This window comes from Toxorhynchites rutilus, chromosome 3, assembly GCF_029784135.1.
Source record: "Toxorhynchites rutilus septentrionalis strain SRP chromosome 3, ASM2978413v1, whole genome shotgun sequence".
Lineage (NCBI taxonomy): Eukaryota > Metazoa > Arthropoda > Insecta > Diptera > Culicidae > Toxorhynchites > Toxorhynchites rutilus.
This window is the reverse complement of record NC_073746.1, coordinates 252,097,537-252,123,572: the sequence shown is the minus strand read 5'-3', so window position 1 is coordinate 252,123,572 and position 26,036 is coordinate 252,097,537. Positions and strand designations below refer to the sequence as shown.

Below are 26,036 nucleotides of genomic sequence, written 5' to 3'. Positions count from 1 at the left end.
AATCGAGATTTTTCATCCGATTTTCACAAAATTATTTTCATCACTAGAGTGAAACAAAATTTTCTTAGGGTGTTTGTTCGTTGGAATAGCGCTGAACTAGGATAAACTGGATTCATTAATTAAATATTTAAAACTTATGGAAATAAGACCTCATTCAGTTTCAACGACCAATTATAATAGCAAAAAAGGCAGCACTTGAAAAATATGTAAACTTATTGTACATTTCATCTACCTAATTGTCCGACATTGAAATTGTTAAACAGCCTCTAGAAATGTCTTGTGCCCTTTCCTCTTCTTTCTGCTAGTAACTCTGTTATGAAACTATAATTTCAAATGGGGCGTGTGAGAAAACCTCTATGTAATACAGCAATTCCAAATGAAATCGTCCTAAAAATGCAGATTTTAAAAACTTGTATTTTTGATTACAATGAAAGTGTGCATTCCGTTTGGGTTGAAGGAAATATGAGTTTTTCACAGCAATTGAGAATTTTTTGACTAAAGCGTAATTTTTTAAAAGGGCGTATAGAATTTAGTAAGAGAAATCTTTGATAATTTATATCTCAGAAACTATGAGTCGTATCGAAATAGTGTCTTAGAAAAAGTTATACAGTATTGATGGTTGAATATGAAAAAAATGTTCACTGAAAAAAAAATTAGTACTCTTTTTTTTTATTTACAAAATAAAAATTCAATTTGCAATATCCAACATACACATTTTTCTCTTACTCAAATCGATACGCCCTTTTCAACAGTTACGCTTGAGTCAAAAAATTCCCAATTGCTGTGGAAAACTCATATTTCCTCTAACCGAAACGGAATACACACTTTCATTCGAATCAAAAAAACAGGAAGTGGGTTATATCTATGGTATAACCGCAAGGGTGACGTAGGACTATCGTTGATTTAGAGATCATTTGTTTGAAGTTGAATCTAAATCCATTCTGAATGAATGAATAAATGAATATTTGAGGGACTTCGAAAACGAGAGCGTTACGTTGGAGGCACAAGGTTTTATGCATCCAATATAGGATACGAAAAACCGTGTTCTGAAAAATAATCTTCAGAAGCTAACCTGCTAACTGTACTTGATTGACAAATCACAAACCCAAATGTATTATATGGATATTTTATGGATAGAAAACATTAAAATAAACTCTTTCGCTTGAATGTAATTTTCAATTCCAAGGGGAACTGGCAGATTATTTTCCAGCAACGATTAGATATTTCCACATTTTCCTCGATACTGGAAGCCCACCAGTGGTTAATACTAACTCGATAACCACCTGTTAATAGTACTTGATTGAAAAATATTTGGTCACAGTGTTACATGGATAGAAAACATTCAAATAAACTCTTTCACATGAATGTATTTTTAAATTCCCAGAGGAACTGGCAGATTAATTTCCAGCAATGATTAGATCTTTCCGGAACTTTCTCGATGCTGAATGACATCCAAACGGAAAGAATTCTGCGCGTGTATGTGTCGATCCTTCGCCGTCCACCTCCTCCAGCACGTTAGGCAACGATGTTGTCTTGTCGATGTCCTCACGAAAAATGAATGTGTCTCACCACCAGAATATCGCTTAAGTATGCTTTTTGTGTGTGATTGAATCGAGAGAAGGTGTGGTTTACGATGGCAATTTGGAAGGCAAACTAGAGGGGAATGAACTCTCTGAGCTCGGAACTTTCGGCGACTGAGCAATAATCGATTGCGGGCGCATACAATATTGGATACGGAAATAGCCTACTGATGGGGAAGAATAATCTTTTTAACCTATCCTGTTAATTGCGATTGATTGAAAAATCACAAAACCAAATGTATTTGGTCACAGTGTTACATGGATAGAAAACATTCAAATAAACTCTTTCACATGAATGTATTTTTAAATTCCCAGAGGAACTGGCAGATTATTTTCCAGAAATGATTAGATCTTTCCGGAACTTTCTCGATGCTGAATGGCATCCAAACGGAAAGAATTCCGCGCGTGTATGTGTGTGTAGCGATGTCTTCCCGGGGAACCGTATGTGGCATCACTCTCCTCCTGATGGATTCCCTTCTGGCCTAAGGTGCACAAACAGGCTCTTGGTGACACCGTTCATCCGCGCTTTCATGATAAACGAAGAGCTTCACCACAACAGCGACAACATGCTCCAATCGCTGTTCAATTAGAACTGAGTGGATTTCCGAGCGGCGCTCGCTTATATACCGATTGGTGATTTCAATAGCCTGTTTTGAAAGCAATTTTAAGACTATTGAAACAAGTTTTCGGATCAAGAAGTAACAAGTAAAGAACGCGTAGACATTTTATCTTTCGAATGAAGTGTTTATCATACCATTTCGTTCAGTTGTTTAGGAGCTATTCACGCTCAAAACCTCGGTCTCCGGCGTAACGCTTTCGTTTTCGAAACTTTGATTTTACACCCCGGTATAGAAATGAAAGACGTAGTCCTACGTCAATACTCATGTTTTGTCATTTGTCGATTTCATTTGGAATTACTCAATACAAACCTATTAAAGGACTATTTCTTTCGTCAAAACAATACTCTGCACTACATACACGACAGTGTATCATACTTCTATTATTCTCCAGTATGCTAAAAGGTTAGCGTTTGTAATTATAGGGAGAAATATTCTGCTGTGGTATATCCTTTGAATTACAACTGTGCACAAGTTTGACTATTAATACGTTCCAGCGCTGCAACGGCACACTATATTCTATAGGAAATGATACAATTGTTACAATAAACCATTTTGTTGTAATTCACAATCGATTCTCCAGCGGTACAACTATTTCTCCGAAACTTATACTCTTTGGGTACAAACAAAACTAAAATTTAGATTTTACTCAACAAACTTATTGATACGCATTGTGTATAACTGATTTCATGAAAATATTAAAATAAAGGATATTTCACCGTTTTACCAAATTCATTGTACGAGAACAAATTGTCAGTACTTTCAAATTATGTACATCCTCATTAGGTTCCATTTTCATCGAACAATAGGTGAACATAAATATATATCTAACGGAGTGTAAAGCTCCATACACAATCATAGTTGAACTTTTCTGCTTTCTTTTTGATGGTATTTCGTAATAGATTTTGAAAAACTTCGTCGTTCATAAAGTAGTGCATGTAGCCAAGAAGTCGTATCAATATAAGCACTATGTGATATAAATATTTCGATTCTCCTTCCCTAATTGGCCCGCTACTATTTTTCCGCTATGTACATTTTTAATCCACACAATATTTCCAATAATTTTGGAATACATATATCCTCGTATATCCAATGGGAACGTAACAAACACAAATTCTTACCATACAAGTCTAGCGCCGTTTCAACAGATTTGACAATGTTCTGATGTGTTTCATCAGTTCTGATTCCATATTAAACACCTCGCCATCTATCAACTCCTTCAATATTTTAAGCTTTGGCATATGATTGATGTCCTTAATATTGAGTAACTTCTGGAATACCTCTGTCCAGACGTGTTTCTTAAGATATCTGCGGATGAGAAGGGGTGTGGTTGTTTTAAAGACATTGGATCAAATATTTTTGTGTGACAAACCTTGGAAACTTCTGTTTAATATCCCAGTCTGAGTCGTACTTTTTCGTCAACTGCATGTACTCGCCAAACAGCATTACGTGAACAGTGCCAGCCACACAGAAAAGATCGGTTTGGAACGACCACGGCCGACCCTCTTGCATCTCAATACATGTAAATCCGTCGGTTTGAATTACCTGCAGAGGAATGTTGGAAAGAGGAAATTGCGTCAGTCACAAGAAGGTTGGAAATGATGAATGAAGCAGCTTACCTTTTTGAATTGTCGTTTCTTTTCGAAGAAATTCATGTCAATGGCGCAGCCAAAATCTATAAGCCGAAGTGTTGGAACGTCAGACTCAACGGAAGGGCTGAAAAAGAATAAATAAGGATAAGTATGTTGTAAGAACTCAGAGAAAACATTGTGCGAAACAAGCACTAATTGTGACACTTGATACAAAGTGTACTAATATAACTTCACAGATTTATAATATGTACTGTTGACATTAAGTTGAAGTTGGCAACAAACGTCTCTGTAGCAATGATCATTAATTCGATTTTGCATATTTGAATAATAAAGCGAATTAAACAATTAAAAAAGTATTGATCACCGCTAGCCATTCCTGTTTTCCCGTCCTTCTGACGGTTTTAGTCCGTCGCGAAAGAATCGTTCATCTTTTGTAGCCAAGGATGTATCCACTGTCATTGATACAGAGGCGAACCAGCCCAAAAGGCTGAAAGTTTTCCGATACCTTGTTCTGAAGTAAAGCATATTCCACTCAAAGCGCACTGCACTAATCGTGACAAATGGTAATCAAAAGAGGCAAGATCTGGGTTATAAGGCGGGTGTATCAGAATTTCCCATCCGCTATCTTCCAAGTAGTTTTTAAATCGAGCAGCAACATGAGGCCGAGTTGTCATGATGGAATATTATCGACTCGTGTATGGTTGTAGCATCTGGACCCATCGTATGGAACATCACTTGCTTTTGGATGTGGCTTTGAGTCGCATAGAAATAGCTTGTCGAGTTACTCCAAATGATTCTGCAAGCTCTGTTTGCGTTTGACACGATTCTTGGTCAAGTAATGTCTCAAATTCTTTATTGTCAAACTTTTTTGTTTGACCCGGAGGCTGTTCGAGTTAATACTAGAATCTCCACTTTTAAATCGTCCAAATCATTCCCCACCAAATCTATCCGATGGTGCCAAGTCACCATAAACTTCCATTAGCATTTGATGTGCTTCAGTTGCACTTTTCTTTCAATGAGAACAGAAAATAAGAATTCCCGCAAATGGTGCTTATTTTCAACGAAACTAGACATTTTCAACGCAGTAAAAATGTAAGTTGTTGTGCAAAACTCAAAGAGTACATTTGGTTGTCGACATTTCACGATTCAGCAAAAATCAGCCGTCGCCGTCGACTATTTATAGCACCATGAGCCATCTTGTGGAAACGGAACGAATTAAGTTTCACACCCAATAATGTTAAATTGAATTTAACACAGATTAAAAATATTTTGTTCTCTTCATTTTCAAAATCAGAACATTTTTTTCGTTTGTTGTTCCCCGGAGCTTCTTGTTGTTAGGTGCATTGCAAGGACGTCCTCGGTCTTGGGATCAAACCAGTGGTGGAGGAATCTGCGCTGTGATAAGATGGCTAGAAGTTATTGTTCTCCTCAATTAATGAACAAGATCTTCGTGATTTGTCAAATTTTGTAAAATAATTCGGCGTCTTTCAAGTAACAAAATAATGCTCCAACTCTCGACGGATCGTCACTCAGAACATCCTGTTTACTCCCTGTTGCAGTGCCCGCAGAGCTGGTTGAAAGATTCCCTTTTGGAGCCGTGTAAAACCGAGCAGTGTCTGGACAGCATTCGCTAGTGATCGAACCGTTTACTTTTCGCAGAAATTAACTTTGTCTGCAAGCCACCTTTCGCCTCAAAAGATGCGAACGAAGTTTGTGATCCACAATTTTTCATCGCCCAGCGGCACCTGGACCTAATTGTCTCGAGTGACCAGTTCCAGCACACCGATCGGCCTGAAATCCCACTGTATCCAAAAATTCACACGAAGACCGTGTCAGGCAATATGACACGATCTTCGAATTGATGAGTAAGTCGAAAGGGAGTTTCCACACTTCATCGCGTACAGAGACTGCATGCGTGGAAGGCAGTAGACCGGACACATTCCGTAGTGCCTTGTTATAAATTTGTGGCAGTGTTTTTGTAAGCTTGTCTGTGGCTAAACACGTCAGTTCAAGGTCATAAGTGAGGCGGCTGTCGATGATCGGTAACTTTGGTAACTGCAGTGGCGTAGCATGACCGGGTGACAACCGGGGCGGGTGCTTTGGGTGTCACCTCCTCCATTCAAACTTCGTTTACAAGTATTTTCGAGTAACCTAGATTCGCACGAGTTTCAGCCTAACTGTTGTAAAAATGTTTTTTTTTATTTGTCTGTTATTTAACTTCGGCACCAACAAAGTATAATTGATCCCGCAGCGAAAGCAATCATGACGTTCTAGTTCGCGTGCTTGCCAGCTGAAGCAGAGATCTCTCGTTCTCGTTTGTGTCATGATCAGGGCCCGAAATCTTCGAAGGTGAAAAATGAAGACCGACTCTACTCCCAGTGGCATCGCTTCGACTAGAACTGCTTCAGCAGTCGCCGCCAACAAAAAATGACTTGACTAAAAAAGAGTTGACTAGCGCTGACTAGCGAGGATGACTGGTGAACTAGTCCAGTCAGTGGTTATTTTAACTGACTCGTCCTCTATTGAATCCGTGTGAGACCGAGCAGTGACCGGTCCTCAATCTGGACAGGATTCGTTGTTCTCTCATTCCTTTAACATCGTCAAACCTGACAATCGTGCCCTTGACTTTTCTGAGGAACTGCCCCCTCTCTGCAAACCACCTTTCGGTCCAAAAGGTGCGGAAAGAGTTGGTGATCCACAACTTCACATCGTCAAGCGGCACATCCCGAGTGAAGAACGGTCTGGTGTGACCTATTCCGGCAAACCGGTCGGCCGCTTCATTCCCTGCGATGCCGTTGTGTCCGGGGACCCACATGAGCACAGTGTCGGGCAATATGTTCTTCCTGATGGCCTGTACCCATGGATGTTTGGACCTGGTCGCACCGATGGCATCAATGGCGCTTGCTGCCGCTTGCCCTTCCATCTACTCTGCGACCTCTGCCAAATCCACAACTCTGTCGAGCACTTCTTGTGTGGTTGCCCGAAATTCGATGATCTGCGAAACCTGCATGGGATCAGCGGGAGTGTAAGAGACATCTTGAAGAACGATCCAGCATGAGTAGCAGCGCTTGTCTGCTACCTAAAAGATGCCGAACTATTTTTTAAGATCTAGTGTCTGAACAATGGATCAGTCAAGAAGATCCTTGTTCCTTCCCCTCCACGATGAAGGGGAATAAGAACACGTCGGCATCTTCAACGTCACGGCTTCCTCTCCACTGGCCTGGAGCCATGGTCCGAGGACATCCATGCCATTTGGGCCAACAAGCAAACAGCAAGTTCTTTGTTAAGTCATGTCTCGCAAAAGGATTTATGTGTTTAATTTTTACGTCCAATTTTTATGTGATAATTTTATGTGCAATCTGTTCCCAACGAAACCTTGCGGCAATGCCGTCGATAAAGAGGCGAACCAGGGCAGGAGGCTGAAAACCTCTCAAATAAAGAATAAAAAAAAATTAACTGACTCGACTAATGAATACAAATCTACCTCTTCATTCAACTGCCTTCAATCCACATTTCCATTTCCCCCTGATAGCAATTTTGTACACGCGTACGCACGTCCATATAAAGAGGAACGAAAACTTGATTCCTGATGCAAAAAAGTAGTTACCCCATCAATGGACGGTTTTTTTTCTACCCATCGTGAACTCAAACCAACGACCCTAGACATTTATCAAGTATGCTATAAATGTCCTCGCATTAGTATTTGTTAGTATTAGGCGTGCAAAATAGCGCACACACACTGCACGCTATTTTATACGTGTGAGTAGTTCTCGTGAACGCTACAAAAATATCTAACTCACCTGTAGCGTTTGTCAAACCACGGCGAACAAACATCGATGCGTGCAAACATGCATGGGAGAGAGAGAGAGGAACGAATTCGTTTTCAGAATTTAATTTATTTCACTTCGTCTTAGATTTAAGGTGAAGGTGGAAGCTAGCCATTGTAGTAGTATAGGTAAACCCACGTGTAAAAATGGGGTAATAGTGTTTGTGAGAGAAGAGCAAAGCACACGTAAATAGATCAATCCACTTATCAGACTGTGTGGCGCATCATTGACACGAGTCTTGAACACATTTGATGAAAAAATAACAATTCAACACTAAAGTAGAATGTATAAACGATATGTTCCGATGAACAATTGCAAACATAAATATATATATAGAAGGTGCATTTGCATATGAAGTAAAATTCTGATTATACGGGAGCGTAACATGAGCAAATTTATAACACATACGAATTAGGGCTCTTTTGGTATTGTTTTCACATATTCACTTTGGAGAGCCATGACCCCTCTCTTCGTCGGCCGTGGCATTTTGATTGAATGTAATACTTTTCCGTTTACTGCTTTTGAAAGCATAGGCAGCCGTGGCAGTGTTCCGAGCTCTGCAATACACTTTTCTTACCCAATGTTAAAGTTTCTAAAACATACATTATGGACCCATTAAACGTAAAAAAAAAAATTGTATTGATATCAACTCAATTTTATTCTATTGATTTTCATGACATGAAACGCTATGACTCAGAAATTACATTTTATTGAGTGGTTTCTATAGCAGTTTCGCTGATGTTGTCTGGCATCAGTGTCGAAAAAATAACGATGCTTTCACCAACACAAACAAAACCATTGCCGAAGATTGAAAGATGAAAATTTAACTTTCAGAGCACTTGCTCGAGTTTTCCGACGTTTTTCACTATACAGTGCGACAGCAGATGAAAATTTAATATCTTGTGAGTAATCGATTAGAGTTTGGTTGATATTATTTGATAGGAAGTGTGCGAAAATGATCATTTTCTTCACACTGTTTCGCAAAATTATTGATTTTCTGGCGAGGGGTGAGGGAGGGAGATGAAAGAAATGAGCGCCATTGTGGCAGCCATTTGTGGCTAGCTTCCACCTTCACCTTAAAAAAAACATCTCACAGACTGACAAATCTTAAATACTACCTAATATTCCTAATTCTACGTTTAAAAACACATTTAGATACATTAAAATCGAAGTGACATTGAACTTCATTAAACGCACGGAAGCAGCTGGACAAAGGACAGTTTTGCCCGTACGACGTTGTATGCGGCCGTATCGCCAATAGCTGTCTTTCGCGGAGCTGTCTGGTGGGAGCGTAAAACCGTATCTCGCTGATTAACTCCGCACAGTTGATGTTTCCGGACAGTAAATCAAAGACAAACAGACGTTGAATTTTCTTCCGCCTCGCCGAAAGCGTTTCTATGTCAATAAGCATGCAGCGACTTTCGTAATCAGGAAGATGAGCGGGATCATTCCATGGCAGTTGTCTTAAGGCGTAGCGAATAAACCAGCGTTGCACTTTTTCGATCCTGATGATGTGCGTTGTATGGTAAGGAGCTCACACGCATGCTGCGTATTCAAGGACACTTCGAACCATCGCGCTGTACAGAGCCTTCAGCGTGTACGGGTCACGGAAGGACTGCGTGTTCCGCCGGATAAACCCTAGAACAGCGTATCCTTTTGCGATGACGTTGTTGATGTGTTCGGTAAACTTTAGTTTGATGTCGAGAATTACCCCGAGATCTCGAATGGAGGTAACGCGATCGATAACAGCAGAACCGATTATGTAGTCATGGGACAGAAACGATTGGCGCCTTGTAAATGTGATTGTCTTGCACTTGCTGATGTTCAACTCCATGCCATTATCAGCACACCATGCAACCAATTCATTCACGTCAGCTTGTAGAGCATAGCAGTCCAATATGGAAGAGATTTTCCTAAATATTTTTAGGTCATCAGCGTAGAAAAGCTTACCAGACCTCAGCCGGCTGGCGAGATCATTGACGAAGAGAATGAAAATCAAGGACCCAAGAACGCTCCCCTGAGGGACGCCGGATGAAATAAGATATGTACGGGAACGAGCACTTCCAACTCTCACGAAAGCGTTTCTATCGGTTAGATACGATCTGAGCCACTCAGTTATCCATTCAGGAAGTCCAATATGTTTGAGTTTCGCGATAGCCAGTTCGTGGGGGACTTTATCAAAAGCTTTCGAGAAATCAAAATAGATAGCATCTACCTGACTGCGACTTTCTACAGTTTCCGACAGAACGCTCATGTAACTCATCAGATTTGAAACGGTTGAACATTTCTTCACAAAACCATGTTGAGCATCAGTTGAGTTTTGGTGGAAGTCACTTCAAAATGCAATGAGGACAATTTGACTGGGAAGAATGGAATGATATAGTCGAGTCGGTAGAGGGAGATAGCGACTAAACGCCCGACTGACTGTTCAGTCGATTTGGCGGAGAAACTACATGAAGAGCCAGAAGTCATTTACCGACTGACTATGGATTTAGTCAGTCAGTTAGTCAACCGACTATCCTCAGTTGACTATGACTATGCTGAGCTCTGGTCATGATTCGTATCATGTAACAACAAACGAATGCCACTGGAGGAAAATACTTCTGCAAGATCCAGCTAGAACAAATGGAAGTGAGTTATACAGTGAAACGTTCAATCTGCAAACACTGTTTACACTAGTTCCAACCCGAAGACTGATGGACTCGCAACAGGGTCCTGGCATCCCTATCTTAACCAATAAAAATTGAGCGTAGGCAGCATACAAAAAGGTTCAAACTGTCAAGTCAATCGAGCTGTGAAGTTTCTGAAGTTTGAAATTTGTTTCGCAATGTTGTTTGGGATGATTTTTTAAAGTCAAACTTAGTTTAAAACTAACTGATTTGGAAGCTTTCTTTCTCCTCTATTGTTATTTTTCGTCCGGAAGGTCTTTAATAAGACTAGACCGTTCATTCCAACAGCAAGAAAAATTACCAGTGCATTACGTTTGGTCACAACCTTACCCATAGATAATCCTTCAGCTTGCAAATATTTCTACTAGCGCTCTACTTCACATAGTACATTCAGAAGTAGAGATGACACAGAATTGTTGAATCACAAACTGCGGGTAGAAGGGACTGGAACTATGATCATTATAATGAGCACATCATCAAGTTTGCCGCAACTTTTTCCCCTGTGTGGCTCAGTTTTGGTGGAAGTCACTTCAAAATGCAATGAGGACAATTTGACTGGGAAGAATGGAATGATATAGTCGAGTCGGTAGAGGGACATAGCGAATAAACGCCCGACTGATTGTTCAGTCGATTTGGCGGAGAAACTACGTGAAGAGCCAGAAGTCATTTACCGACTGACTATGGATTTAGTCAGTCAGTTAGTCAGCCGACTATCCTCAGTTGACTATGACTATGCTGAGCTCTGGTCATGATTCGTATCATGTAACAACAAACGAATGCCACTGGAGGAAAATACTTCTGCAAGATCCAGCTAGAACAAATGGAAGTGAGTTATACAGTGAAACGTTCAATCTGCAAACACTGTTTACACTAGTTCCAACCCGAAAACTGATGGACTCGCAACAGGGTCCTGGCATCCCTATCTTAACCAATAAAAATTGAGCGTAGGCAGCATACAAAAAGGTTCAAACTGTCAAGTCAATCGAGCTGTGAAGTTTCTGAAGTTTGAAATTTGTTTCGCAATGTTGTTTGGGATGATTTTTTAAAGTCAAACTTAGTTTAAAACTCACTGATTTGGAAGTTTTTTTTCTCCTCTATTGTTATTTTTCGTCCGGAAGGTCTTTAATCAGACTAGACCGTTCATTCCAACAGCAAGAAAAATTACCAGTGCATTACGTTTGGTCACAACCTTACCCATAGATAATCCTTCAGCTTGCAAATATTTCTACTAGCGCTCTACTTCACATAGTACATTCAGAAGTAGAGATGACACAGGATTGTTGAATCACAAACTGCGGGTAGAAGGGACTGGAACTATGATCATTATAATGAGCACATCATCAAGTTTGCCGCAACTTTTTCCCCTGTGTGGCTCAGTTTTGGTGGAAGTCACTTCAAAATGCAATGAGGACAATTTGACTGGGAAGAATGGAATGATATAGTCGAGTCGGTAGAGGGACATAGCGAATAAACGCCCGACTGATTGTTCAGTCGATTTGGCGGAGAAACTACGTGAAGAGCCAGAAGTCATTTACCGACTGACTATGGATTTAGTCAGTCAGTTAGTCAGCCGACTATCCTCAGTTGACTATGACTATGCTGAGCTCTGGTCATGATTCGTATCATGTAACAACAAACGAATGCCACTGGAGGAAAATACTTCTGCAAGATCCAGCTAGAACAAATGGAAGTGAGTTATACAGTGAAACGTTCAAACTGCAAACACTGTTTACACTAGTTCCAACCCGAAAACTGATGGACTCGCAACAGGGTCCTGGCATCCCTATCTTAACCAATAAAAATTGAGCGTAGGCAGCATACAAAAAGGTTCAAACTGTCAAGTCAATCGAGCTGTGAAGTTTCTGAAGTTTGAAATTTGTTTCGCAATGTTGTTTGGGATGATTTTTTAAAGTCAAACTTAGTTTAAAACTCACTGATTTGGAAGCTTTTTTTCTCCTCTATTGTTATTTTTCGTCCGGAAGGTCTTTAATCAGACTAGACCGTTCATTCCAACAGCAAGAAAAATTACCAGTGCATTACGTTTGGTCACAACCTTACCCATAGATAATCCTTCAGCTTGCAAATATTTCTACTAGCGCTCTACTTCACATAGTACATTCAGAAGTAGAGATGACACAGGATTGTTGAATCACAAACTGCGGGTAGAAGGGACTGGAACTATGATCATTATAATGAGCACATCATCAAGTTTGCCGCAACTTTTTCCCCTGTGTGGCTCAGTTTTGGTGGAAGTCACTTCAAAATGCAATGAGGACAATTTGACTGGGAAGAATGGAATGATATAGTCGAGTCGGTAGAGGGACATAGCGAATAAACGCCCGACTGATTGTTCAGTCGATTTGGCGGAGAAACTACGTGAAGAGCCAGAAGTCATTTACCGACTGACTATGGATTTAGTCAGTCAGTTAGTCAGCCGACTATCCTCAGTTGACTATGACTATGCTGAGCTCTGGTCATGATTCGTATCATGTAACAACAAACGAATGCCACTGGAGGAAAATACTTCTGCAAGATCCAGCTAGAACAAATGGAAGTGAGTTATACAGTGAAACGTTCAATCTGCAAACACTGTTTACACTAGTTCCAACCCGAAAACTGATGGACTCGCAACAGGGTCCTGGCATCCCTATCTTAACCAATAAAAATTGAGCGTAGGCAGCATACAAAAAGGTTCAAACTGTCAAGTCAATCGAGCTGTGAAGTTTCTGAAGTTTGAAATTTGTTTCGCAATGTTGTTTGGGATGATTTTTTAAAGTCAAACTTAGTTTAAAACTAACTGATTTGGAAGCTTTTTTTCTCCTCTATTGTTATTTTTCGTCCGGAAGGTCTTTAATAAGACTAGACCGTTCATTCCAACAGCAAGAAAAATTACCAGTGCATTACGTTTGGTCACAACCTTACCCATAGATAATCCTTCAGCTTGCAAATATTTCTACTAGCGCTCTACTTCACATAGTACATTCAGAAGTAGAGATGACACAGAATTGTTGAATCACAAACTGCGGGTAGAAGGGACTGGAACTATGATCATTATAATGAGCACATCATCAAGTTTGCCGCAACTTTTTCCCCTGTGTGGCTCAGTTTTGGTGGAAGTCACTTCAAAATGCAATGAGGACAATTTGACTGGGAAGAATGGAATGATATAGTCGAGTCGGTAGAGGGACATAGCGAATAAACGCCCGACTGATTGTTCAGTCGATTTGGCGGAGAAACTACGTGAAGAGCCAGAAGTCATTTACCGACTGACTATGGATTTAGTCAGTCAGTTAGTCAGCCGACTATCCTCAGTTGACTATGACTATGCTGAGCTCTGGTCATGATTCGTATCATGTAACAACAAACGAATGCCACTGGAGGAAAATACTTCTGCAAGATCCAGCTAGAACAAATGGAAGTGAGTTATACAGTGAAACGTTCAATCTGCAAACACTGTTTACACTAGTTCCAACCCGTAAACTGATGGACTCGCAACAGGGTCCTGGCATCCCTATCTTAACCAATAAAAATTGAGCGTAGGCAGCATACAAAAAGGTTCAAACTGTCAAGTCAATCGAGCTGTGAAGTTTCTGAAGTTTGAAATTTGTTTCGCAATGTTGTTTGGGATGATTTTTTAAAGTCAAACTTAGTTTAAAACTCACTGATTTGGAAGCTTTTTTTCTCCTCTATTGTTATTTTTCGTCCGGAAGGTCTTTAATCAGACTAGACCGTTTATTCCAACAGCAAGAAAAATTACCAGTGCATTACGTTTGGTCACAACCTTACCCATAGATAATCCTTCAGCTTGCAAATATTTCTACTAGCGCTCTACTTCACATAGTACATTCAGAAGTAGAGATGACACAGGATTGTTGAATCACAAACTGCGGGTAGAAGGGACTGGAACTATGATCATTATAATGAGCACATCATCAAGTTTGCCGCAACTTTTTCCCCTGTGTGGCTCAGTTTTGGTGGAAGTCACTTCAAAATGCAATGAGGACAATTTGACTGGGAAGAATGGAATGATATAGTCGAGTCGGTAGAGGGACATAGCGAATAAACGCCCGACTGATTGTTCAGTCGATTTGGCGGAGAAACTACGTGAAGAGCCAGAAGTCATTTACCGACTGACTATGGATTTAGTCAGTCAGTTAGTCAGCCGACTATCCTCAGTTGACTATGACTATGCTGAGCTCTGGTCATGATTCGTATCATGTAACAACAAACGAATGCCACTGGAGGAAAATACTTCTGCAAGATCCAGCTAGAACAAATGGAAGTGAGTTATACAGTGAAACGTTCAATCTGCAAACACTGTTTACACTAGTTCCAACCCGAAAACTGATGGACTCGCAACAGGGTCCTGGCATCCCTATCTTAACCAATAAAAATTGAGCGTAGGCAGCATACAAAAAGGTTCAAACTGTCAAGTCAATCGAGCTGTGAAGTTTCTGAAGTTTGAAATTTGTTTCGCAATGTTGTTTGGGATGATTTTTTAAAGTCAAACTTAGTTTAAAACTAACTGATTTGGAAGCTTTTTTTCTCCTCTATTGTTATTTTTCGTCCGGAAGGTCTTTAATAAGACTAGACCGTTCATTCCAACAGCAAGAAAAATTACCAGTGCATTACGTTTGGTCACAACCTTACCCATAGATAATCCTTCAGCTTGCAAATATTTCTACTAGCGCTCTACTTCACATAGTACATTCAGAAGTAGAGATGACACAGAATTGTTGAATCACAAACTGCGGGTAGAAGGGACTGGAACTATGATCATTATAATGAGCACATCATCAAGTTTGCCGCAACTTTTTCCCCTGTGTGGCTCAGTTTTGGTGGAAGTCACTTCAAAATGCAATGAGGACAATTTAACTGGGAAGAATGGAATGATATAGTCGAGTCGGTAGAGGGACATAGCGAATAAACGCCCGACTGATTGTTCAGTCGATTTGGCGGAGAAACTACGTGAAGAGCCAGAAGTCATTTACCGACTGACTATGGATTTAGTCAGTCAGTTAGTCAGCCGACTATCCTCAGTTGACTATGACTATGCTGAGCTCTGGTCATGATTCGTATCATGTAACAACAAACGAATGCCACTGGAGGAAAATACTTCTGCAAGATCCAGCTAGAACAAATGGAAGTGAGTTATACAGTGAAACGTTCAATCTGCAAACACTGTTTACACTAGTTCCAACCCGAAAACTGATGGACTCGCAACAGGGTCCTGGCATCCCTATCTTAACCAATAAAAATTGAGCGTAGGCAGCATACAAAAAGGTTCAAACTGTCAAGTCAATCGAGCTGTGAAGTTTCTGAAGTTTGAAATTTGTTTCGCAATGTTTTTTTTTATCCCATTTATTTATTTAAGGCTCATTAGCATTTTAGCTGTAACAGAGCCAAATTTTAATCGTGTACATGTCACATGGTTATCATATATCTATAACTAGCACATTACACAGTTGCCATTCGCCAGTATTCCTTCTATACCATTACATATGGTACATTCACACCGTAGCCATTTAGGCGTAAGAGTAGTATGCTTTCTGTTCCATTATCCAGTTGGACCACCGGACAGCGGAGACAGTTGAATGATCATTGTTGAGTTGTTTATAGAACAGCAGCCCGATGTGTCTTGCAGAGCAGAGCAGTTGTATGGATGAATCGATCTTATTTCGACCGTGGATCGATCTCCATCGCTGATGATTGTTGCGTGGACGTAGCTATTCTGTAACAACACAAAGATGGTCAATGAGGGTCCTGAGTTTTGAACTCACGATCGATCGCTTACTAAGCGAACGCGCAACCAATGTGGCTACGGAGACCCCCTTTTCGCAATGTTGATTGGGATGATTTTTTAAAGTCAAACTTAGTTTAAAACTTACTGATTTGGAAGCTATTTTTCTCCTCTATTGTTATTTTTCGTCCGGAAGGTCTTTAATAAGACTAGACCGTTCATTCCAACAGCAAGAAAAATTACCAGTGCATTACGTTTGGTCACAACCTTACCCATAGATAATCCTTCAGCTTGCAACTATTTCTACTAGCGCTCTACTTCACATAGTACATCCAGAAGTAGAGATGACACAGAATTGTTGAATCACAAACTGCGGGTAGAAGTGACTGGAACTATGATCATTATAATGAGCACATCATCAAGTTTGCCGCAACTTTTTCCCCTGTGTGGCTCACAGAGTTGCAAAATCTCACTCACTTTACTGACAGCGCAAGATATTGAGACAACATCAAAATCAACCACCAATTCCCCTGCAGTTCATGACAAATGAACCAAACTTAATTCCATGCAACCGACACTCCGTCACGTGGAACATTTGGTTTTTGCATTATTCCCCACACTCATTCGTTCCACTGTCTCACTGAGAATTTACGCCCGAAATTTTCATACGCATCTTCGATCAGCTGACAGTGGAAGGGAACAAAATTCCATACAAGGAAATATCATCTCACTGACACCGCGTCAGACGTTTAAACGCGTGTTCGTGTGTGTTTTCCTAGTATGTTTCTAGCCCCGGTCCCATTTTTGTGCCGCTTATTGCACACACATCGATGGGCAACGGCATATTTGAGTGCTGAGTTTATGGGTGTATGACCAACGAAAATTTCACCAGGACGCAATGAAAGGTGATATTTTTAGATTTCAATAATTCTAAAAAAATGTCCCACACTGTGGATTTTCAAGCAAAACGCACGTTGTCCTCATACATTCAAAGAGTGGTCTACAAATCTTATGATACGACTTTTTTGTTTTGTTTTCTATACAAAATCTAAACTCCTCCGTTTGTACCTGAAATGGTTGGAGCATTTTCGAAAGATCGTGAACCGCTACTCTCCATTTCAATTAGGGAAATCGTTACTCAAATTTGTAACCTTTTCTCGTTCAAAACGAAAGACAACAGGGAAGATTCTTTTACATGAACATTTCCCTAGTTTTGTCCCTATTGTCCCTTGTCCCTGAACAACACCACCAATCATGTCTTTGATTTTGGAATCATCCGAGCACATGGGAATAGATAAGCACTAGTAAGCCCCTGGCCAGGGCTCGGGGCGGACCGTGCGTGTCTCATACCACAACCAAGAGTATGTTCCGCGTAGATAAATACGAAAGCTCCTCTCAGCAAGACCAAGAACAGTCTGTTCATAGCAAGAACAAAGCCTTGAGGTACTCCAGTAGCCTCGTGAAAATTTCTGGAGCTGGTGTTTCCTGTTTTGATCACGAAAGACCGACATGTGGCGAAGTTCTTAATGAAGTATAGTAACTTGCCGTCTACATCCCAATGTGCTATCATTCTCAGAAATAGCGGGATCCACGTACTATTATAGGCCTCGCAAAGTATGAGTTGGTACCCATACCAGGACGGAAGGCGAAATGCCGGTAATCCAATTTCCAGTTTCCGAACAGAAAGGTGACCAGAAGTCTATTCGCTATCCTCTCTAGGGTTTTGGATGTACAGAAGATCGGATCACGAAGCTCCTGACGGAACTAGTATCAACGCTCTGTCGCAGGATGAACTCGGGATCCGATCCAGAGATTAAGGACAATCCCGCAAAATATTCGCTGAGAGTAGTGTCATCCATTTGCAAAATGGAGTTGTAGGATCTCCTCTCATTTAGTGCGTTGACCTGGCCTAAAAGGTCGGCAGAGGATTGGTTCTCACTTTTGGATTCCAGAAAACCAGTTCAACTGTCCAGCTTCGATTTCCTGATCAGTCACCGCATCCTTATGTGCTGCTATTTGTTCGTATCCACTTCCGTTCCCAAGTCATCGATCGATATTCGCTTGATCGCACGCAGGAACTTCCTCCGCTTCAACGACAGCGTCAGCGAATGATTTGCGGTGGCAGTGCGTTAAGTGAAATGTAGATCGGATAATGATCATTGCCATCAAAACCAGCTACACTCAACCTGCGACTCGCGGACCGCATGCGGCCCACTGGGCTTTTCTGATTGGGCCATCTTTGCCCATGTTTGTATAGCAGACGTAAACGTCAAAATTACGCATTTTACACAATGTAATACGTATGCTCAACATGGAAACAAGCATTTTTTGTTCTAAAACATTTGAGCAATTTTGAAAAAAACGTTTTCGAAAAATCACTGTTTGTACGCATAACAGACGTAGTTCCATACAGCTTTAATACATCGCTCGAAAATCAACAATTACCACTATTATGTGCTAGAAGCTGAATTTACATGTGAATCACATTCTTTGTAGATGCCAAACATGCCTTTCATGATAGTATGTTATTACTTAGCGTTTCCTAGTAGAAGAATATAAGAAACCAATGAAACGCCGAGAGAAGAAATAGAAAGAGAAGAGAAGAAATTTTGTTTTTTATGTTGTAACTACTTAAATTTCTGATTTTTTCCAGCAGATAATGAAACAACCAAATCAGTAGTAATATATATATAATATTGGTTCTTAGGATTTTCACCCATTAAATTAGACATAATTAGAATAATCCAACGTACTCAACATTTACTCATTTTGTTTGTGTAAGTAACTTTAAATAACCAGTCAGTTTCATTAACTTAATTTTATAATAATCAGTTACATAAATGAACAGCCCATTTTATCATGTGTTATCTATATAAACAATACTTCTTCAGTTTAAATGGTATCCGGTCGAAGATAAAGAAACTTCATATTTTGATACTTAACCCAAGTTCAATAAAACCCATCGATATTTTTTTAAAGCTTATTTCATATTTAATTATTTATTTGCTAATATAAAACACCTAATCCTAAAATTTGAATCTATTTGAGTATCTGGCAAAAATTAGTCATGTTTATCTATCAGTATTACACCCAAAATTTTTTGAATTATGAAATCCTTTTGTGGTTTTTGAAGCTGAAGCTGGTCAATGAAATTAAATGAAGGCTTTAAAACATCTTTCAGTTTTTTTCTTCATGTGATAGTTATCTAAATGGAATTTCTTCCAAACCTAGTTGATTTTATCCGACAACAACTGAAACTATCGACGGAGACATTTTTACTATTATCGGAAAGGTAAATGCCCACACTACAGACAAAGCAACCTGGTGGTTACGTCTAGCTATACGAACAAATACTTATTGAAACGATTGATTGCATAAATAGACGCAAGCGTTTTCCAAATGGAAGAAATGTGTTTTAATCCGCGAAATCTCCTAGGCTCTCTTTTTGCCGATAATATCTTTCAACTGGACAGACCCTTCCATTGGAAATTTTCATGGTTATGCTTGTAGGACAAAAAAACAAAAACGCGTTATTCCAACGTTAATGGTGTTGGTGATTACGTCTCATATGCAAACATGGGCAGATCTGGTGTTACCTCTTTTTAAAACTATTTTGATTTTCGTGCTTATTAGACAAATTGCGTAAATAGATTCTACATCACACTACAGGGCCTCGGTATGCATACCGCGACACCTTGCTTGTGGCCCGCGAGAGAAAAAGATCAAGTACCGCTGATCTAAATCGTCGACCTTGTTCCCATTTTAGGCTGACTGCCAAACTTTGCTGTTTTGGTAGTACCTCGAAAGAAAGATGTCCGTTTCGTCTTTAAGGATCAGGAGCACCTCCAAGAAATCGGCGATGATGTGTTTACATTCCCCAGTTACGATGGAGAATGTTCAAGTCCCCCTAATGATTTTAGGGTTCTTTAAGTGTTGAATTACGGAGTTTAGCTCTATGTGTCGGAGAAATTCACCTCTGAAGATATTCTGGACATTCTTTGATGTTACTCGAGATACATCTTGGAACGCGTTGATCGACGGATACAGCTTCCGGTCAGGGATCTTCAAATCTCCCCGAGTATTGTACAGCCCATTGATGTTCCACGGAAGGACAAAGTTTGTGATTTTGTTTTTGACAGGCAGTTGACGACAGGCTGGGAGGGCTCGCTATCCGGAGGCAACAGATGTGGTGGTGATACTTCAGCTTCCGAACGTGGTACAGTCCATTTGATTGAAGTGTAAACAACCAATTTTTTATCACATCGAAAATGTCGAATTGCGTGCCGAAAAAATGCCATTTACGGGGAATTGTATTGCATTTACTCCAATGAAAAAAGCCGCTCATAGTCATCGTCTGCTTATAGAAGTTAACGATGAATATACTTCATCGTGAAGCGTTTGTCAAAAGTGGTTTAAGCGATTTTGGTATCAAAAAAAATCAAGACACGCAATCGGAAGCACCTACCATCAGAAACTTCCACTGGCGAATGGTATCGACTACATTAAATACGTTTGATCAGAGCTCTGAATGAATAAGACGTCGTGCACAAAATACGTAACGCTAAAAATCCGGATTTTGGATCCCCTTCTCCCCTTACGTAACGTAATTCCCTATCTCTAATACACAGTCAGTAACGCAACCTCGACCCCCCCCCCTTCACGCGTTACGTAATTTGTGCACGACGCCTAACTATCGAAACGTGAGAATAAATATTACAAGATCATTTCACAGTATGACATCGTACGACCACATGTTCGTGAATGTGGCAAGAATTACCTGAATACCAGCCTAATCTGGAAAGGGTTATCTCAGGCGTCTCACCTACTAAAACCAAGCACTCTACTCGTTGCCTCATTCCCCCTGGGACCACATCTTTGCGACTACTTTAGGGGGCGGCTGTGCTCATGCACTTCACGAGTTTCCAACTCTGACTAGCGTTGTTCCTACCCTTTTGCTCGATATTCTTATTCACAATTCGTTGGTTCTCTTCAACGCTCATCCATTGGACAAGCTTCCGTTTACCCGTCGAGACGTGTGCCGATTAGGAATTGCCCTCCAAAATGTCGCGCAATCCGTCACAGCCACCCTCGCAGGATTTCTCTTTCCAACGGAGCGCCGATTAGGTAGTACCATCCATCATGACGCGCACTCCGTTACAGCTACTCTCGTGGGGAATACACTGGTTTGGTGATGATAACATCCTCCTTGACGCTCTCTCCGTCGAAACGCTCGCAGTATTGCTCCATCTAGGCCATGATCAGGCGTTTCCAGGCAGGCATTTCGATGTTCTTCGTGCCTGTACTTCGTCGAGACGTGTACCGATTAGGAATTACCCTTTAACTGGACGAGCAACCAGTCACAGCCACCCTCGCGGGATTTATGTTTCCAACGAGCCTCTATATCCCGCCATATACCCCAGTCCAAGGCATCGGCCTTTCCTACTTTATCAAGAAACCAAACATTGGCTTGACAACTAGATCGTTTCAAGGTTGTGCCAAGGTTGTAGCGCCCGACGGAGCATAATTTGAACAATGTAGCAGTAAGTTTGATGTTTCAAACGAATGCATTTCTTATAAAAATATACGTGAAGTCACACTTGTACACCTAATAAATTTCAGTTTACAATGTCATATTGCGCAACTTATACTTACATTTGCATCAGTAAAAAGTTGTCTGGCTTAATATCCGCGTGAATTATGTTACATCCATGCAGGTAATCCACTATTGACAAAATCTGGCTACTGAAATGCATAACCAACGATTCATGCATCACCTACAAAGACAAAACAGTAATCAATGATTCATATTCGTGGAATTGTCTGTTCACCTACCTTAGTAGTCGCTGTACGAATTTTATTGTTTATATCTAGCAGAGAACCATATTGGGAAAACTCCGACACCAAAACGCTTGCGTTCGGTGCAATCACAGCTGAACAAATATCCATAAAACCTGGGAGCTACAGACAAAAGTAATCTTTTACTATGGAAACTGTACCGTACTACTTAAATCGAATACTCACAATATTGGGATTTTTAATCCTTTTCCTCACTTCGGTACAAATATATAGCTCCCAAGTGTTTGCAGGTTTCTGATATTTAATCGCAACAACCGCACCTGTTTGAGAGTTAACCGCCCGGAATACCGAACCGTACGAACCTCTCCCGACTTCCTTTTCTATATTATACGTTGTTCCCCCAAGGGAAGCCATTTGCGATTTCAGCAGTTTTGGAAGATTATTATTCACAAGCTTGTAATCGTCGGTATGCTCTCTTGAAGGAAAATCAATCTTAGTGAGAAACGCCTTACACAGCTCACTGCTAAACGGATCGAGAAATGGTTTCGTCATGTGTGTATCAATTATCGCCAGAGCCTTTTCCTTCCTCCGTCGCTTAGCTTCTTCGTCGTGTTCCGTTTGGAAGTAGCTATTCTCCACGACTGTCGAGTTCATAGAGTCCTCGTTCTGGCACAGTGATAAATTCGATACGTGCTTCTTAAGATATCTAAATGATCCAACGGGCGTTGACGTTTTCGAGATTCCACTGGACGTAAGAGTGTGCCTCAGCGGCGTTGAACAGGAACTTCCACCGAAATTGAACGCACCATTACTATTATCACCAGCAAAGGAAATGTTACTGATCGATGTGTTGAATTCCGAATTCGACTGGTACGACGAATCGTTCTCTTCCAGGTCATCATCTTCCTCATCTTCATCGTAATCTTCCTCATCCGTTTCAATATATTGGTCCTCTTGTCGGTTGAAATCTTCTTCCTCCTCCTCCTCCTCCTCCTCATCCTCAATATAACGAACTTTAGATTTGCCCTTCTTTTTCTTCCTGCCTATGCCAGGAGAGGAGGCATACGAATGGGACGAATCCTCGTTCTCTCCGGAAAGCGAAAGCAACAAATTAGCATCATTGATGCGATTCGTTGGGACTAAAGTCGCATCCGGATCGTACTTAGCTGAAGCTTTACCACTTCCGCTTGATTTGACTTTCTTGCTTTTGGGTTTTGTTTTCTCCTTTGTTGCACTTGTCGTGTTTAACAAGCGCTGTGAAGAATGGCTACCAGTCACAACCACTGGAGTGGAAGATGCCGTTACAGAAGGCACTTTCTTAGACTTTTTGGTGTGGTCGCTCCCGCCGGAGCTATAACTGGAACTAGGAACGGCCGTTGCTGAACTTGGAACTGATTGACTGGCGGGTGTGGTAATAGGACTGGACGCGGTATACGTTGTTTTTTCCTTTTTAAACTTAATGGTAATGGTTTTGCTTTTACTGGTGCCGTTTTCTGTCGACGTTGAGAATCGTATCGTGGAGGCTTCAATTTGTTCTTCGAAATCGTCGCAATTACTGAATTTGTTGCTAGTGCTTCTAGTGCCACTAGTAGAAGTAGAAGTAGTAGTAACAGTGGGTGTTGCGATGACTGATGCAGACGTCCGGGCTGATTGTTGCTGGTTAGAAGAAGCCGGAATCGGTTTCTGCGGTGGTTGAATGACAGGTTTCTGGATCGACTCTGGAGGTTGCTGGATGGGCTTGGGAGATGGTTTCACATGTTGCTGTGGAGTTTTTTGTACTAGCTGTATAGGTGAACTGTTTGTCATCGTTTGTGGGTTTGCAGGATGAACAATCGTGTTCGATTGAGATTTCACCGGCTCTGGTACCACAGTTTGGATGGGAGCTGGCGTCGTTGTTGGACTTTGGGCTTTTGCGGGAGTGTGTGACCGTATATTAACTTGTGAGGAATTATTTTGTTGTGATTGGTGGTGTGATGTGACTGGGAGAGGTTGGGAAGCAGGAGGTTGCTGAGAAACCGAAGAAGATGGCAGTGGAACAGAAAGAGGTTGTTGGTGCACTGGAGAAGGACGTTCATGATGAGCAGCTGGAGGAGGTTGCTGTTGAACTGAGGGTGATTGTTGATTTCTTTCCAATTGAACTGATTGTGGCGCATAACGGATAGGAGATTGTGTTTGCACTGGCGCAGAATTTTGTACAGGCTGATTTTGGTTGAAGCTTTGATGGCTGTAGTTTCCGTAATGGTTAGTTTGATAGGGCGAATGTTGTGGATATGGTACATGTGATTGAGCCGGTGAAACGTGTCTTGTCGTCGACTGCTGTTGCTGCTGCTGTATAGTACTTGAGGCAGGAGGATATTGGGGTTGATGAGGATACGGTTGACGGTAGTGGGGAAAATGATTTAGGAGCGGAGGATGTTGTCCAGCCTGAATTTGCGGATGCCGAGATGGTTGAACCGGTGGACGTTGAGGTGGTTGCAGAACCGATGGTGGGGGCTGTGTTTGTTGAGTTGATAATGTGTTTTGATGTTGCGACTGGTGAACAGGATGTGACTGCGAAGGTAAACCTGGAGACTGTTGTGCTAATCGAGCTGTAGATTGGATATGTACAGCTTGTGTTGTCAGCTGATGTTGATTAGTTTGATGCTGTTGCGCCTGATAGAAATGACCTGCTGGCTGAACCGGCGAAACTGTCTGGACTGGGGAAGCAGGAACCGGGCTTTGAGGCACCGACTGCTGATGTTGATGAGCTGGTTGGTGTTGCGGTGGTTGTTGGTACACGATATGGTGGAACTGTAAGAAGATCATGATTATATCACCTGTACCTGAACGTAGGACATTGATTCGAAACGTGTGGTCTAAATATTGACAAATTGTTTTCTGTCACACATTACAGATCTACAAGTTTGCTCAAATAATAACGAAATATTTTTTAAGTTCTGCGGGTTACGTGTATTCCAGCACCTGTTCTGATTCCCATTCTTGACCTATCAGTATACAGTGAAGGGCACAAAAAATCCACCCCCGTTTGAAATCAAGGGGTGTACCCATATTAAAAGTTTTTTCAATCTTTTCGGTATTCCAGTCAATACTACGTAAAAGTATGTAATTAGTAGACTATTTTGCCATTTCAGTGAATCCTCTTGCGTAAATTTGTTTTACCGTGTTTTGTTCATCGATGCACCCTTGGTTTTGCCAGCTGGTTGTTTACATCTGACACAAGCATAATTTTCGTATCTTATAGCGAATTCGTTTTTGTTCAGTTTCAACCCCAGTGCCGGGTCTCCGTAGCCACATTGGTTGCGCGTTCGCTTAGTAAGCGATCGATCGTGAGTTCAAAACTCAGGGCCCCCATTGACCATCTTTGTGTTGTTACAGAATAGCTACGTCCACCTAACAATCATCAGCGATGGAGATCGATCCACGGTCGAAATAAGATCGATTCATCCATACAACTGCTCTGCTCTGCAAGACACATCGGGCTGCTGTTCTATAAATAACTCAACAATGATCAATCAACTGTCTTCGCTGTCCCGTCTTACTGTGGTAATGGGAAGAACAGAAGGAAATCTCTTACGCCTAAATGGCTACTGTGTAAATATGTACCATTTGCAATGGTATAGCAGGGAATACTCTAACGCCGAAAAATGGCAACTGTGTAATGTGCTAATTATAGATATGATAAATATGTGACATGTACACGATTAAAATTCGGCTCTGTTACAGCTAAAATGCTAATGAGCCTAAAATAAACAAAAGGGATAAAAAAAAAAACCCCAGTGCCGCACTGCTGTCAAAACGTTTTTTATTCACTCAGTTTCAACCTAGTGTCGCACTAGGTTCGCCCCGAAAGCTGTTAGTTTCGCACTAAGATGTTTCACGGGTTCGCACTCGGGTTCACCAATACAACTATACTGAACTGTCAAGTTCCGGGTATTATTTTAGAAAATCTAAAAATAAAGACTATGAAAACGGAAAACCTGTGTGCTTTCATTGGGAGGCGAAAATAATGATGGATATTCAGGTGGAATAAACCTGCTTTCAAAATCAAAATTATGAATGAAAATTTACGTATCGAATGTTTATTTTATGTGATGAAATAAGAGATTTTTTCCGATATCGCAGAAACGAAAACTGTGTCTAATGATGATTTTATATTATAATAGTAAACTGGAACAAACAGGAAATGTATCGACAATTGATTAAGTGAGTGTCAGA

At 40.9% G+C, this 26,036-nt stretch overlaps 1 protein-coding gene across 5 annotated transcripts in view; it reads right to left on the bottom strand.

Annotated features, from left to right (window-relative positions):
* Nucleotides 1–2,553: 2,553 nt before the first annotated feature.
* LOC129775999 (polyhomeotic-proximal chromatin protein-like) overlaps nucleotides 2,554–26,036 on the bottom strand; it is a 35,794-nt gene continuing 12,311 nt past the window's right edge. For all 5 annotated transcript variants that reach the window (XM_055781343.1, XM_055781347.1, XM_055781346.1 and 2 more), the window contains exons 4-9: nucleotides 22,047–24,611; nucleotides 21,858–21,983; nucleotides 21,678–21,799; nucleotides 3,817–3,913; nucleotides 3,570–3,742; nucleotides 2,554–3,505 (exon numbers count right to left, since the gene is read on the bottom strand). In XM_055781343.1, coding sequence (XP_055637318.1) covers nucleotides 3,328–3,505; nucleotides 3,570–3,742; nucleotides 3,817–3,913; nucleotides 21,678–21,799; nucleotides 21,858–21,983; nucleotides 22,047–24,611 — 3,261 coding nt within the window. In that variant the 3' untranslated portion in view covers nucleotides 2,554–3,327. The remainder of the gene's footprint in view (nucleotides 3,506–3,569; nucleotides 3,743–3,816; nucleotides 3,914–21,677; nucleotides 21,800–21,857; nucleotides 21,984–22,046; nucleotides 24,612–26,036) is intronic.